The sequence below is a fragment of the Caretta caretta genome, chromosome 10 (genome assembly GCF_965140235.1).
Source record: "Caretta caretta isolate rCarCar2 chromosome 10, rCarCar1.hap1, whole genome shotgun sequence".
Lineage (NCBI taxonomy): Eukaryota > Metazoa > Chordata > Testudines > Cheloniidae > Caretta > Caretta caretta.
In genome coordinates this window covers 15,130,223-15,145,090 of record NC_134215.1, presented here as the reverse complement: position 1 = coordinate 15,145,090, position 14,868 = coordinate 15,130,223, and the positions used below count along the sequence as shown (strand labels likewise).

At 37.2% G+C, this 14,868-nt stretch overlaps 1 protein-coding gene across 11 annotated transcripts in view; it reads left to right on the top strand.

Annotated features, from left to right (window-relative positions):
- The window catches only part of TRRAP (transformation/transcription domain associated protein), a 155,550-nt gene that overhangs the window by 50,219 nt on the left and 90,463 nt on the right, over nucleotides 1–14,868 (top strand). For 7 of the 11 annotated variants that reach the window (XM_075132690.1, XM_075132691.1, XM_075132689.1 and 4 more), the window contains 15 exons: nucleotides 1,438–1,506; nucleotides 4,329–4,382; nucleotides 4,519–4,539; nucleotides 5,650–5,769; nucleotides 6,092–6,211; nucleotides 6,507–6,671; nucleotides 8,164–8,345; nucleotides 8,629–8,827; nucleotides 9,492–9,620; nucleotides 10,445–10,711; nucleotides 11,505–11,711; nucleotides 12,678–12,836; nucleotides 12,917–13,051; nucleotides 13,258–13,368; nucleotides 14,269–14,415. In XM_075132690.1, coding sequence (XP_074988791.1) covers nucleotides 1,438–1,506; nucleotides 4,329–4,382; nucleotides 4,519–4,539; nucleotides 5,650–5,769; nucleotides 6,092–6,211; nucleotides 6,507–6,671; nucleotides 8,164–8,345; nucleotides 8,629–8,827; nucleotides 9,492–9,620; nucleotides 10,445–10,711; nucleotides 11,505–11,711; nucleotides 12,678–12,836; nucleotides 12,917–13,051; nucleotides 13,258–13,368; nucleotides 14,269–14,415 — 2,085 coding nt within the window. The remainder of the gene's footprint in view (nucleotides 1–1,437; nucleotides 1,507–4,328; nucleotides 4,383–4,518; nucleotides 4,540–5,649; nucleotides 5,770–6,091; nucleotides 6,212–6,506; nucleotides 6,672–8,163; nucleotides 8,346–8,628; nucleotides 8,828–9,491; nucleotides 9,621–10,444; nucleotides 10,712–11,504; nucleotides 11,712–12,677; nucleotides 12,837–12,916; nucleotides 13,052–13,257; nucleotides 13,369–14,268; nucleotides 14,416–14,868) is intronic. The other 4 variants (XM_075132696.1, XM_075132695.1, XM_075132693.1 and 1 more) reach the window with 3 other exon arrangements.

The window sequence follows — 14,868 nt, the reverse complement described above, 5'->3', positions numbered from 1 at the left end:
CATGTATATTAATTTGTTTTGAAACGTTTGCATGATTAGAATTTGATGAAAACCATCATTTTGAAAGAGGCTTAGTTAAGTGAAAAGGAAAACAACAAACAACTCTTTTTCTTCTAATGAAGTCAAACTTAATTATACTGAAATCTCCTTGGACAGCTTTCTCTCTAAACGAGGGGTTGCCAGGATACTATGGTAAACATTGTCTTGGAAACTTGCTTTTTCCTTTTCAGTGGATAACATTTTGTGGGCAGGCTGGCTAAATGCTTTGAATGCTAAAATGATGGTGGTCTTGCCTTTATCTTCTGTATTTCGATTTCTAAAAAATTTGCCTCTATCCTTCTGCCAGGGGCTCTAATACTCAGGAGGTGAGTGATCATACTTGGTCATTGGTTTATATGATTTGTACATTTGACCAAATATGAACACCCATTCCCCTTTGCCTATCAGACTTAATAAATATCTTCCCCTTCAACCAACATACACACTTTCATATTCATCCCTTTTTTGAAAATTGGGGAAAAGTACCTTGCAGAAGGCCTTAACGGTCAGTCGATTGGGGCTCTGTTGGATGAAGTGGTGACGGTTGTTCCAGAGTTGGGGGCTTTTAACACCCTCAGGTGACCTCAGCTGCTGGGATACCAGATGAGGAATGAAATGGCAGCCGTTAGATTTTGCTGTGCCTGTGTAATCCACTCCCTGTGGAAAGAACCTCTAAGAAAGGAGACCTGCTGCATTTTTCACTAGCTAAAATTCCCTAATGGACTTCAGATGTAGCCCCTTGTAGGGTGTATTAGTACTCCAATCTAGAAGTGACAAAGGTATGGGTAATTGTGGTAAGGTTAAAAGATAAGCTTCCAACCTTCCAATCAAGCACAGGTTTAAAAGCTCTCTTGGCCTCTGTAGGTACCTGGGCAGTTTAGAAGCAGGTGAATGTCTTCCAAGACCGGTAGGTTGCAAACCAGTGGGTCGCAAACAGCAAGCGAACGTCTCCAATCAAGGGAGCTGAACTAAGTACTTGCAGCTGTTTTGTTTGCTTCCCTCAAAAATCAGGCTGTACGTCCACTTTATTTCGTATAAAATCTTGATGTGGCTTTCATAACTGGAACTGTAAAATTAGAGTAATCCTACTGATGTTTCAGAGTAGCAGCCGTGTTAGTTTGTATCCGCAAAAAGAACAGGAGGACTTGTGGCACCTTAGAGACTAACCAATTTATTTGAGCATAAGCTTTCGTGGGCTAAAACCCACTTCATCGGATGCATGCAGTGGAAAATACAGTAGGAAGATATATATACACACAGAGAACATGAAACAATGGGTGTTATACACACTATAAGGAGAGTGATCAGTTAAGGTGAGCTATACCAGCAGGAGGGGGGGAACAAACAAACAAAAAAAACCTTTCGTAGTGATGATCAAGATGTTGGATTTCCCCACAGCAACACCTGCGTAAATGGATGGAAGTGGTAGTAATTACACACAAAGGAGGACAGAGGAGTGATGGAAATGTAAGTTAATGGTTCCTTTTATGGGGGAGGGAGAAGCAGAAGTAAACAATATAAACTTTTATAAAATACAGAAATCATACAACCATAAATGTTACCATAACTGGGTATCCACTGTGGTTTTTTTTTACAAGGCTGCGTAAAATTACTTTTTTGAAATATTTGTGACAAATCTTAATACGGAAAGCTTTTGCGTCGCATTTTAAATTTGTATTTACAGTGACTGAAATTCACATGACAAAGATAGTGCCTGTACAAGTGTCTCAGCACTTTTGCTCTGAAGTTGAAATGGTGTGGAGGATCTTTGGTGGGATCCTGTGTAGTGAGGTGAATTTCATCCAGTGTGCGCAGTTTCCTAGTCCCTAATCCTGCATTGAGGTCTGTATGGGCAGAAGGACTTCAGAGGGATCTGCCTATATGGTCCAGATTACATGATCAGTGCCATAATTTCTCAATAGTCCGTTTTTTAAAATAATTCAGCTTGGTTTTATAGTTTAGTTTTTAGTTAATATGCTGGATGTTCATGTCATATTTTGTCAGCAAATTTATACTACATATAACATTCCCCCTTCCATCTTAAATATGATTTTTGAAAGCTACATTTTAAAATTTTCCTTAATAATTAAGGTCAGTTTGTTGGTTTATTGTGGGAAGTGATAGTTTGTTGAAATGTGGGAATTAAGTTTTCCTTGCAAACTGGAAATTGCATCGTTTAAAGGCAAAGTGTGTTCTATAATATTATACTTGTAGGAATAATGATCACATTCAGTGCTATAGTTTGTATTGTGTTTGCAGTTCTATTAGGAACTATACCAGTAATTTCTACTAGGGGTAAAGATTTATCACTGTCTCAAAACTTCTAAACTAGGAAGGAATCTGTTTTGTTTTTTGTTTTGTTTCAGATTAGAACTAAATTGGGCTGTCTGTTTTTGTTTCAAGAAATCAGTAGATTGAAATGATTTTGTTAACTACGTTTTCCCGTCCCATCAAAAAGCTAACTTCAAATCTAAATTGGTCAACGCTTCTGAAGTGACGTTAGATATTTTGTAATTAGATTGGGTTAATTTCTTCTTTGCATTAAGACTTAAAAGTAGGCTACTGTGCATGCATGTTTGCCAAAATACTAATATTTATTAATTCCAGTGCACTGCTATGGCTTTCTATAGACTTCTTTTTGGATCCATTTTTTCCCACTCCCAATGATTATAGATATAATTGAGTTTTTCATAGTAGTCTTTCAGTCCACAGTGGGGCACCACTGTAACAGTTTTGTCTCGTTCTCCCTACATATTAGACCTATTTCACTCAGCTGTGAGTTCTTTTGCTTTTAATGTTTTCTGTCACAATCTTTTGTCTATGTATTTTTTGTGTTTTAAATACCCCTCCCCCCAACAAAAAATTTGTGGTGGAGAAAAAAGCTATTTCAAACAAAGTTGTGAATGTTTGACACATGTTCAACATTTTCAAATAGTGTTTTTCTGACACTTAAATTAAAAAAGATTTGATTGATTTAAAAAAAGATAATTCAGTCTTAAATTTTACTCTTTTATTAGATGTTCATCTCAAAAGACTCCTTAATACTACAAATATTAGTAAATTGAAGCAAATGAACTTTGACACTGATCTTCACACAGTTTAGACAGCAGATGTTATTCATGCATCCATATATGAGATGTCTTTGTAACTTCATCTCCTAAGAGAGAGAAACGGGGGTGAGGTTAAGTAGTCAGGGGGATTAATTGTAGTTGGCATTAATACTTGTTTCTTCTTGGGGTTTGTGGACTCCAAAATTTCACTGGTTCACATTAAAAGCAAATTTCTGAGTGTGAAGTGCCATATATTATACAAACTGATTGTGAATGCTAGCTTCAGGAGGAGATCATAACTTCAGTGGAGATTTACAGGCTGAGAAAAAGAAGCACATCTGCTGCTAGGTGAGAGGATACAAGGGTGGTATGAGGAACTATACCTTTAAAAAAAAAAAAAAACCTTCTTCAGCAATTTTTATCCTTCTCTCTCCATCAATAAATTGGGATGAGGTGGTGAATAGGACTCCATGCTCTTTTTGAGCATGCTTGTTTTGATACCCAGGTTGTCATGCAGTTCTCAGAATTCTGAACACTCTGATTAGCTGACAAGACATTAATCATTTTGCCTCCTAGTAAAGTATTTCACTGCAAAATTCCACAAGGCCTGCATTTTTCAAGGAAAACAAATGACACTTGTAAACTAAAAAGGCTGAAAATCTCAGTTAAAAACTGATTTATAATGATGTAAGGTCTGTCAAGGTAAACTTCAGGTATAAAGTAAGGGAGCCAGAATTATTCAGCTTTTTTGATCATTCATCCTTGCCACTTAAAACAGCCCTTTTGTAGCCTAATATAGCCCTGATTATATGTGACTTGCTGTAAAAAATTGCATTCCAAGTGGAAATGAATTTTTAATTAATGGATCTGAGGTTTAAAAGCTTCATTAAAAAAGCTAGTCTTTCCTTACTGCATATGAAATATATAAAGTAACTTTTCTGATCAAGCAGGTTGCAACAAATTTTTCCCCCTTCATCAACAATGCTGCTTAAGTGAAAATTTGATTTTTTGTTTTGGGGGAGGGCTGAAGTCCGTTTAAAAGGACTTGTTTGTTTGATATTTTAAGCATTGAAGGTTTTTGTTGTCTCCGTGGGCAATACTTGTCTCTGAAGATATCTGAATATTGTTTCCACTGTCTTGTTCATCCCTAATATTTTTATTGTGCACAAGTATATGGGAAATTATATGTAAATGATGTACAAATAGAAAAAAAAAGATGCTTTTCCTCCCCATCCTCAGGAGAGCATTTCAGAGTGCGGGAGATGTTCGTTGTCTCCATTCTGTCAGTTTGAGGTGAGAACATAACCCTATTAAAGTCAGTTTCTGACTGCAATCTGAAGAATAGCATATACTTTTTTTACATTTTTGTGTTTCTTTTTTTTCTTTCTTTTTTTTTTTTTTTCATGCTGTAATTTTTGTTTTGGTTCAGCCTGCCGTGGAAGGGGTAGAGGTGAGAAATTCAGTGGAGGCCCCAGGAGGTTCTTTGTTGTTGTGTTTTGGTTTTTGCTGTGATATGTTAGCTGTATTGTTATGTAATGGGCAGAGTGCATTGTGCCTTTGAGTGCAGTGCTGTGACTTGTCCTATGTTTGTCTGTGGCAGAGTTGTTTTAGTAACAGTGCTGTGAAGGATGTTCAGCATGTTTTGTACTAGGAAGTTTGGAGCAGAACTTTAAGTGCTTTCCAAGGGATCTAATATTTCAATGATTTTATAAATTTAAGCCCCAGTCTGGCAGCGTGTTCTGTCTGGGCAGCCGCAAGGACCTCCTTGTGCAGATCAGATCACAGGATTGGGGCCTTAATGCTTTGTATTTAATTTCAGTTTAAAAAACACCAATAATATCCCACTACAAACAGGGTGCATAGTGTCTGTTAGAAATGGATTTTTCCCCCCCCTCTTCATGTGGTTCCTTGAATACTATTCATTAAGTAATGCTCCCACTCTGAATAGAAAGTACAGTTCAATGCCCTAGGAAAATATAAAACAAATTTAAACTACACAATTTTAAAAAGAAATCCTGAAATTTGCTCAGACATTTAGAAGAATAAATATTTGATGGGAGAGCAAAGCTGTTTTTAAAAATAGCCAACCATATGCAACATGCATTGAACAGTGATGGGAGGGTTCTTTTCTTTCATTCCTATTCTGCTGTTGTAGAATGCATATGGGAAGTTGTTTTGAGCTGCTAGTTTGGGTTTTTGAAGTGTGAACTACTCAGTATAGTGCCGCGATGAGTTCTCATAACTCCCCTCATCACCATTCTCATTACACACAGTTTAGCTTTAATATTAAAATATCACTAAAGAGACAAAGTAAATAAATAAAATATGCCTACAAAAACTTGATACCAAAATGGGAAAAAAATATATTTCCCCAGGACAGATTCCTTCCATGTACTGGGGTAAGTAGTTGCTGCTTATATGTTAACTCCTTGCTTTTGTTTGCCAGCTGTGCTAATATATAGATAGAGAAATGTAGTCATGGTAAGATCTGTGGTAATATGTTTGTATGTTTAGTTAGGAAGTGTTAGTTTATTTTGATAATGTTTATTTTTATCTGTAGGAAATGAAGATTTGTTCAGCAATCATAAACCTATTTCATCTGATCCCAGCTGCTCCTCAGACTCTGGTTAAACCTTTGCTGGAAGTTGTGATGAAAACAGAACGGGCTATGTTGATAGAGGTAAAAGTGGAGTTTAATTTTGCTAATTGCATTTTTTATTGCTTTTATAATATTCCCATTTTAAGTGTTTTTTTTTAATTGTTCCAGCCACCTGCGTAGGATTATTTGGTATAAAAATTGATGTATAACAAATTATCTCCTCTTTTAAGACTGATAATACTTGATTTTTTAAGGCCTTGGGGCGGTTGTGGTTGCTAACAAATCCATTTTACACCAGTACACATGCTAAGTTCAGTGCCCTATTCTTTGCCAGATAATATGAGAGGAATGGATAAATTGAATAAAGGGAAATAATTTAATTAAAACATTATGAATGTTTCAGGCGGGCAGTCCATTCAGAGAACCACTGATAAAGTTTCTGACACGTCATCCATCCCAGACTGTTGAGCTGTTCATGATGGAAGCGACTTTAAATGATCCACAGTGGAGCAGAATGTTCATGGTAATCTCTGCGAACAATAGTCCAATTTTGATAAATTGGAAGTTATTCATGTACCTTTTTACCATTATTCTTACTGTATAGTATCTGCTGTGTCAGACAAAATACCAGACTTCAGTCCTGAGGACAGATGATTTGGCACTTTTTTATAAGTATTAAATTCAGGCACAAAATTAAAATGCATTAAGGCTGAGTGGTATAGGTAAACTAAACGTGCGTATACAACTGTATGATGATACAACCTGCGGTATGTTTTCTTTAAAATTTATTCCTATAATGGTTGGTTGCCCTTCTCCAGAGTTTTTTAAAACACAAAGATGCGAAGCCTTTACGAGATGTCCTGGCAGCTAATCCAAATCGATTTATCACTTTACTGTTACCTGGTGGCACCCAAGCTGCTGTTAGGCCTGGATCACCAAGCACCAGCACAATGCGTCTTGATCTTCAGTTTCAGGCTATCAAGGTATTTATTTGCTGTTTTTTCAAACGTTGTCATGGATAGTTCATATCTGTTTAGAGGGACACTCGCTATAGATACATTGAGTAATGTCACATACATATTGGTAGATTTTTTTTTTTTTTTTTTTACAAAAGTTTTTTAAAAAATTGAATTTCTCTTTCACCTGCCAGTTTACTTGTTGCATTTTACGTGTCTTAAAGCAAATAGACAGTCAGTTTGACTCTTCTGTTTCTCATTTACTAGCATAACGCTGCCAATGCTGAATAGGAATGTTTTTTAAAAAATTTAAATATATCTGTCATTGGAGTTAAAAAGAAAATGAATTAATAATTAATGAATTGTTTCTATGGACAATTTTTGTAGAACCATATTTAGCCCTAAATCAATCTGAAATGTGTCCCTGTATATCAAGGTTGCTATTATGGAGTGTTGCTGTAGCTGTGTTAGTCCCAGGATATTAGAGAGACAGTATGGGTGAGGTAATATCTTTTATTGGACTAACTTTTGTTGATGAGAGAGACAAGCTTTTGAGCTTACACAGAGCTCTCCTTCAGGTCTAGGAAGCATACTCCGTGTCACAGCTAAATGCAAAGTGGAGCAGATTGTTTAGCATAAGTAGTTAACACGTATTTCATATTTTTAGTGTCTAGCAAAGTTATAAATTTAAGCTCCAAGGCACCTTCAAGCTTGGGAGCTTAAATGCATAACTTTTGCTAAACACTAAAAATCATGGACTTAATAGAGGCACTGGATTTATGGCTTATTACAACAATCTATAACGCACTAAACCTCCCCACAGTTTTCCCCTACCCCACCCCCTTTTTCCCACCCCACCCCCGGTGATTGGAGAGGTGGTAATGGGCCACTTCACCTTGAGTGGTCCCTTGAAATATATGTGAACCACTTGTGCTAAACAGTCTGTTCCACCTTGTATTCGAGAGACAAGGTGAGTGAGGTAATATCTTTTACTGGACCATCTTCTGTTGGTGAGACAGATAAGCTTTCAAGTTACACAGAGCTCTTCCTCTGGTCTGGGAAAGGTACGAAGAGTGTCAGTTAAAAACAAGGTCAAACAAATAGCATATGTGCTAACTACTTATGCTAAGCTAAGGCAGAGGTTCTAAACTGGGGGGTTGGGGGCACAGAATGTATCCGGGGGGGAGCATGAGAAGTTGGTCTGCCTTCAGAGCTGGGCGGTGGTTTATGTACTTGAGGGGAAGGGAGCGTAAAGGGCTAGAGATAAAAAGAAGGTGGGGTGGAGGGCACAATCAAATAAATTTGACAACCACTGTTCTAAGGGACCATTCAAGGTGAAGTGGCCTGTTAACACCTTGTTTCCCAGACTAGAAGAAGTGCTCTGCGTAAGTTCGAAACAGTGTCTTTCACCAACATAAGTTGGTCTAATAAAATATATTAACTAACCCACCTTGTCTCTCTGATTGCTGCTATTAGATATAGGTCTAATAGATGTATTTGTCTTGTTTGTTTTTGGCAGATCATAAGTATTATAGTTAAGAATGATGAATGTTGGTTGGCAAATCAACATTCCTTAGTGAGTCAGTTAAGACGTGTGTGGGTAAGCGAAGCTTTTCAAGAAAGACATCGTAAGGAGAATATGGCTGCAACAAACTGGAAAGAACCTAAACTACTGGCATACTGCTTATTGAATTACTGCAAGTATGTAGAACTATTTATTGATCAAATCAGTTTTTTTTTCCATTTGTGTATATTTTTTCTGTACTTTCAAAATAAAACTGCTACATAATGCCGTGTGGAAGAAAAGGCTGAAAGTTGCTCCTTAGTGCTGCCGTTAGAGCCAAAACCAAGGCTACTTTCAATGACTCCTGGGATTTTTTAACTGTGCATGTTTAAAAGCAATGATGACTCCTCCCCCAGGTTATCAAACGAAATAGTCTGATACTAGTTTCTCACACGAGATTTTAATTGTTTCCTTTTCCAGAAGGAATTATGGTGATATAGAGTTGCTCTTCCAGCTGCTTCGAGCTTTTACAGGCCGTTTTCTCTGCAATATGACTTTCTTAAAGGAGTACATGGAAGAAGAAATCCCAAAAAACTATAGTATTTCCCAAAAGCGGGCTCTGTTCTTCCGGTTTGTAGACTTCAATGACCCAAACTTTGGAGATGAGCTGAAAGCCAAGGTAAGTAAAGCAATTAAATCAAAATAGGCTGATATTTAGGTTTAATTCTCATCTTGGGAACTAGGGCAACAAACCTTGCTTGCTTAAATGTCACAAAGAGTTCAGTAATTGGCAGAGCCAATTATGTGAAATACCATATACGTGGAAGACCAATAATACATGGAGTCAGCAATTCCTCTGACTTTCAAAGTTGAGCATTTCTTAGGTTATGCCTATGTGGCCCTGCAGTTTGGACTATGGGGTGTAAATTACAGAGTGCACTAGCGTGCTGTGCTCTAACTCCCATGTGTGGTACACAGCTGGCGTGAACTAAAAGGTAGATACAGCACAGCATGCTAGTGCATTCTGTAGTCCATACCCAAAGTCCAGACGCAGGCTGTGTAGACAAACCCTTAATCTGCCCTTTCTAGGAAACCAATTTTTGTGTTGTGTGTGTTTTTTCTCTCCTCCTCCTCCTCCACCCCACCCCCCAATTATCTGTCTGTTCAGGCTTTTTCACATGGGATCTCTCTAAGTTTGAAAGAGAGAACGTCAAGAGGTTCTGAAGCTGCAGTGCATTGGTTTTGTCAGTAATCGGGAATAATCCATATAGCTTTTTTAAGTAATTGTTTTATTTAGAGAACTTAATAGCATAGTATTAACTTCTTCCATTTCTGGTTTGTAGGTTCTGCAGCATATCTTGAATCCTGCATTCTTATATAGTTTTGAAAAGGCAGAAGGAGAACAACTTCTGGGACCACCCAACCCAGAAGGAGATAATCCAGAAAGTATCACCAGTGTTTTTATAACAAAGGTATCAATCCCTGCTAGCTTTAAAGAATTGAAAAGCGAAAAATAAAATAAATGTACCTGAGTTGATTGACATTTCAATCCTGATCTGAATTATTCTTGCTACTTCTGGCCAGGGCCTTCTCTAAATATAAGTGATCAATTATACTGCCTCATATAATAATTTTGAATTGTGGAGAAATATCCACCAGGAGCTAGAATGAGATTACAAATACTCAAGTTACTTGTGACTTGACTAGGATTTCAACATATTTTTTACAAATGAAGGCTTGCTGTGGCAACCCCCTGTATCACCTATCTCTTGGTAAGAAGAGTCTCTACAGACTCCTAGAAATGACTTGTGCCTCATTATTATACCGGTCGGCAAAGATATTTTAAAGGCCAGATCTTCAGAAGTGCTCAGCTCCCCTTTTTATAAAAATGTGCTCACTTCATTTAGTTGCCAGAGTGGGAGCTGATCTCTTATGAAAATCTGGCGTCCGTTGTGTGTGCTGAAGACTTTTGAAAACCTGGCCCTAAATGTAGATGTATGTGCATACAGTGTAATCAAAGATCATTTGGGCAATAGAGGAGAAATGGACAGTAGTCCATTTCTTTGGAGAGTGCTGATAGCTGGTGATAAAATTACATTGTTCTAAAAGTCATCTAAAAGTCATCTCATCTGTTGCTGTAGATTCCAACCTGTAAAAGTATGTGTTTTTTTTATAGACTTAGTGAACTATATTTGTCCTTGTAGTTGGTAATGTGTATGTAGAGCTTACAAAGATATTTCTTTTTTTCTCTCTCTTCTCCCTTCTCATCTTGCTACCCCTCCACTCTTGGGTATAGGTACTTGACCCAGAAAAGCAGGCAGACATGCTGGATTCACTCAGAATTTATCTCTTGCAATTTGCAACACTTCTTGTGGAACATGCCCCACATCACATTCATGACAATAACAAGAATCGGAACAGCAAACTACGACGCCTGATGACCTTTGCCTGGCCCTGTCTCTTGTCTAAGGCATGCGTGGACCCAGCGTGCAAGTACAGTGGACATTTGCTTTTAGCACACATCATTGCAAAATTTGCCATACATAAGAAGATAGTGTTGCAGGTATTGTTTACAAATTTGCACTAATATGCTAAAAGGATGCTGATAAGTACTGTTTCTGGTGTACGCTTTCTTTAATCCATTATTTTGTTCTGTAATGGAGGGCCTGTCATGGAGGATGGAGATGTAGTTTTGAATAATCATTATACATGTGATAACTAAAACCGCAAGAGCAGATAAAATCACACAGGGAGCAAGTATAGAAGGAGCAGGCCAAAGACCAGCACCTTGTGGAGTATCTACAAGAAGGGAACTAGTGAAGGTAGTAGGTGAGAGAGGAGAGTCACCTGGGAAGCTCAGCAGGAAGAGGGGCTTGTTCCTGGTAAAGATGGCAGCAAAAAGATCATGAAAAATGAGAATTGGACTTAATGTGGAGAAGATCATTGGTAACTTTAGGGAAGTTTTAGAATATGGAGAAGGTAAAAGGTAACTGACAGGTGTAAAGGAGAGAGATGAAGGCACTTCAAGATTGTGGGCATAGATGACACTTTCAAAGAGCTTAGAGATGGGGGAATAAGGGAGATGAGGCAGTGAAGAAGCAGATAATATTTAGAGGTCTTTTAAAATCAGGGCATTAGTGGTATCATTTGAAAGAAAGGTGTTTGAGAAAGAGGTCAAGGGATTCGTGGGGGAGAGAATATAAGAAAACAGCATCAGACACTGGGGAAAAACAGGATAGCAGGTAGGACAAGGGAGTGAAACTACCATTTATTCAAGGAAAAAGGTCTTAAAGAGCTGTATTATTCTTTAGAAGAAGAGGTTTGTATCATGTTTAAGAGGATCACTCCTTTTTTAGGTTTTTCACAGTCTTCTAAAAGCTCATGCAATGGAGGCTCGAGCAATTGTCAGGCAGGCAATGGCTATTCTAACTCCAGCTGTGCCTGCTCGAATGGAGGATGGACATCAGATGCTGACTCACTGGACACGAAAAATCATTGTAGAAGAGGGCCATACAGTTCCACAACTGGTCCATATTTTGCATTTAATAGTACAACATTTCAAGGTATGTATACAGTGACCAGCCGAACAATTGGACAAATTATCCTAGATGCCTAGGAGATATAATACAGATTAAATAAAAATTACTGAGATTCAAATTATACAGCAGAGAACAAATATGTAAAGGAGATAGTTCTCTACGCACATGTGCGTACTACAAACATTTAAAGCTGAAAATGTCTGCTGTTAATGTACCAATATATCTGGCCAATTCTGAAATGCCTCTGTCTCTTTGAACTTTTGCTTTTACATTGTTTCATCTTTCCCTTTTCTACTAACATGTCCTCTGTATTTTTTGTTTGTTAAAGCCTCCTCCACCCATATATGGTCATTTAAAGAGTCATGTTCCCAAAAGCGCACAAATGCCTGAAATACCAATTTAACTTAAGCAAAGGGTCAGTTTGGTCTTGGTCCATAAGCACTTTTAAAATTAGCTTGCACACGGTATGAAATAGCGTAAATAGGGAGCCAACTGAAGAGCTAGTAAAACATTTGAAAGCAACACTGAAAGTGAAGTTTGGAGTGGTTTGTTTCCAAAATGAAACACTAGATAGGTATGACTGGTGTGGACAGCGCTATGTTGGCAGGGGAGCTTCTCCCACTGACGTAGCTACCGCTGCTTGCGAGAGAGGAGTAGTTAAGCTGACGGGAGAACTCTCTCCTGTTGGCTTAGAGCAGCTACATTAGAGCTTAGAGCAGCTACATTAGCAGCTGTACTGCTGTACGCTCTCTGTAGTGTAGCCATAGCCTTAGTCTGGTTTACCTGTGGGTCAGGGAACATCTGGTCAGAAATGTCTGTTTTACCAAAGAACCAGCTTCTTGTTTTAATACTAGAGGGATGAGCATGGTACAGATATAACCAACTCTGGGCTTAAATGCAATTAATTTACCATCCTGTTTTCTGTGTAGTAGGGAATATGTAGAATATAATTAGTTTACATGTAACATATTTATGAATCCATTTCTACAGGTTTATTACCCTGTAAGACACCATTTGGTGCAACATATGGTTAGTGCCATGCAGAGGTTGGGTTTCACTCCTAGTGTTACTATTGAACAAAGAAAACTGGCTGTGGACCTTGCTGAAGTAGTCATCAAATGGGAATTGCAGAGAATTAAAGATCAACAGGTAGGAATAGTAACAGTCTTGATGAACCTCAAAATGTTGTCATGAATTTTTTTTAAATGTGTGTATCGCTGATATTTCAGCCAGATTCAGATATGGATCCAAGTACAAGTGGAGAAGGAGCAAGTTCTGCCTCATCTTCTGTTAAAAGAGGATTGTCTCTTGATTCTGGTCAAGAGGTGAAACGATTCAGGACAGCTACTGGGGCAATAAGTGCAGTAAGAAATATTCAGTTTCCTTTTGTTCTTATAACCAGCAATTTTAAGATTAAGTAACCTTTATGTTCATTTTCCTTCATAATTTTGTAGCCTGCTCACTGTTAAACTACGATTAATTCATAGTTGTGCTTTATATTATTATTTAAGCACAATTTATTATGTACCATTACCCCTCTTTTTTTATTGAACAAAAATTGTGTGCACAGGTATTTGGACGTACTCAGTCGTTGCCAGGAGCTGATGCACTTCTTTCCAAGCCAATCGACAAGCAGCATACAGATACTGTGGTCAACTTCCTCATTAGAATTGCTTGCCAGGTACTGTGTGATTCTGAAATGCATGTACCAATGCTTCATTAGTGTTCAAAAATGCAAATAACCTTTTATTATACACTCTGGGATAAAAGTATAAACTTCAACGATGGCTGTCGTCTTCTGAAAAGTTTGGAAATCGGTATGAAAAGTTCATATGAAAAACATAGGGTTGTGCTGATTTTTATGTAAATTTTTATTGAAAGTATTCATGTTCCATATCTTTGTAGTTATACTCCGAGATGTCTGGATAGCTGATGAGACATTTAGATGTAAAGAACTTTAAGACATTGACTTGTTTCTGAGATACAAAAATATATTTTGGAACAAAACTAGAGCAGTTATTACTTAGGTTTCTACATGCCGAAATCACATGATCAGTGGGTGAGAAAACTATGTCCTACTGACTTGCCTGAGATGTAGTCTCTTAAGTGCCTAAGTAACATTGGAAAATGTGGCTTAGACTCCTAAGCCACTGAGATGCTTTTGAAAATTTTACCCACAGAATAATTTTAAATGTGAATAAACTAAAGAACTTTAAACTGCTCATTGGCAAATTGTGAGCATGAACAATTAAATTAGTCAAAATAGTTCCTGTGAATTGTTTGCTCAGCTGTATTCTTCGCATAATACATTTTAAAATATTGTTGCAACCTGACATTCCTTTGAGAATTTTTTCAGAGACTAGGTAAATCCGTTAACATTTTAAAAACAGTTTGTATATAAACACAATACTAGCCTTTTGTGTAATACAGTATCGTGACTGTGTTGGTATAGTTACTTTAGCTAAGCCTTTCCAAAACTAGACAATGATATGCATATGTATGATGTATAAAAAATTAATGAGTTATAAAGATCGTGGTTATAAATGGTTGTCATTCTGCAGTAATTTTGATTAATTGCTAGGTAAATGACAACTCAAACACTGCTGGATCTCCTGGAGAATTGCTGTCTCGACGCTGCGTTAACCTTTTGAAGACAGCTTTACGACCAGATATGTGGCCAAAATCAGAACTCAAACTGCAGTGGTTTGATAAACTGCTAATGACTGTGGTAAGTTACATTCCAGCCCTATAGAGCTTTAAGATTCAGTAACACAGGACATAATTGAGTACTGGCTTAATAAGATATTGAAGGTCTTTAACAATTTACCTATTTCTTGATAAGTCAGTATCCAAGAGATCTATTTTATTTATAATATGCAGATCTTAGGTTTAGACTATATATTGAAGATAGTAGCACAACATTGATGTAGAGAATTTTAAATTAAATGTTGTCCATTTAATTACTAGTTTAATCACTGTCATTACTAGAACTAATGAAATTGATTTATAGGTTTTTTGAGTAATTATTCTTGTCATTTTTCTTGACAAGAGGATTTAGGTAAAAGTCAACATTTGGGAATGGAAGTGCACGTTAATAAATGTTAGAATCTTTCTGTCAAGCATTTGTAGCAATGCTAGTATTGTTAAATAATTTTAGTTTCTTTGTAGAGTCATTAAAACT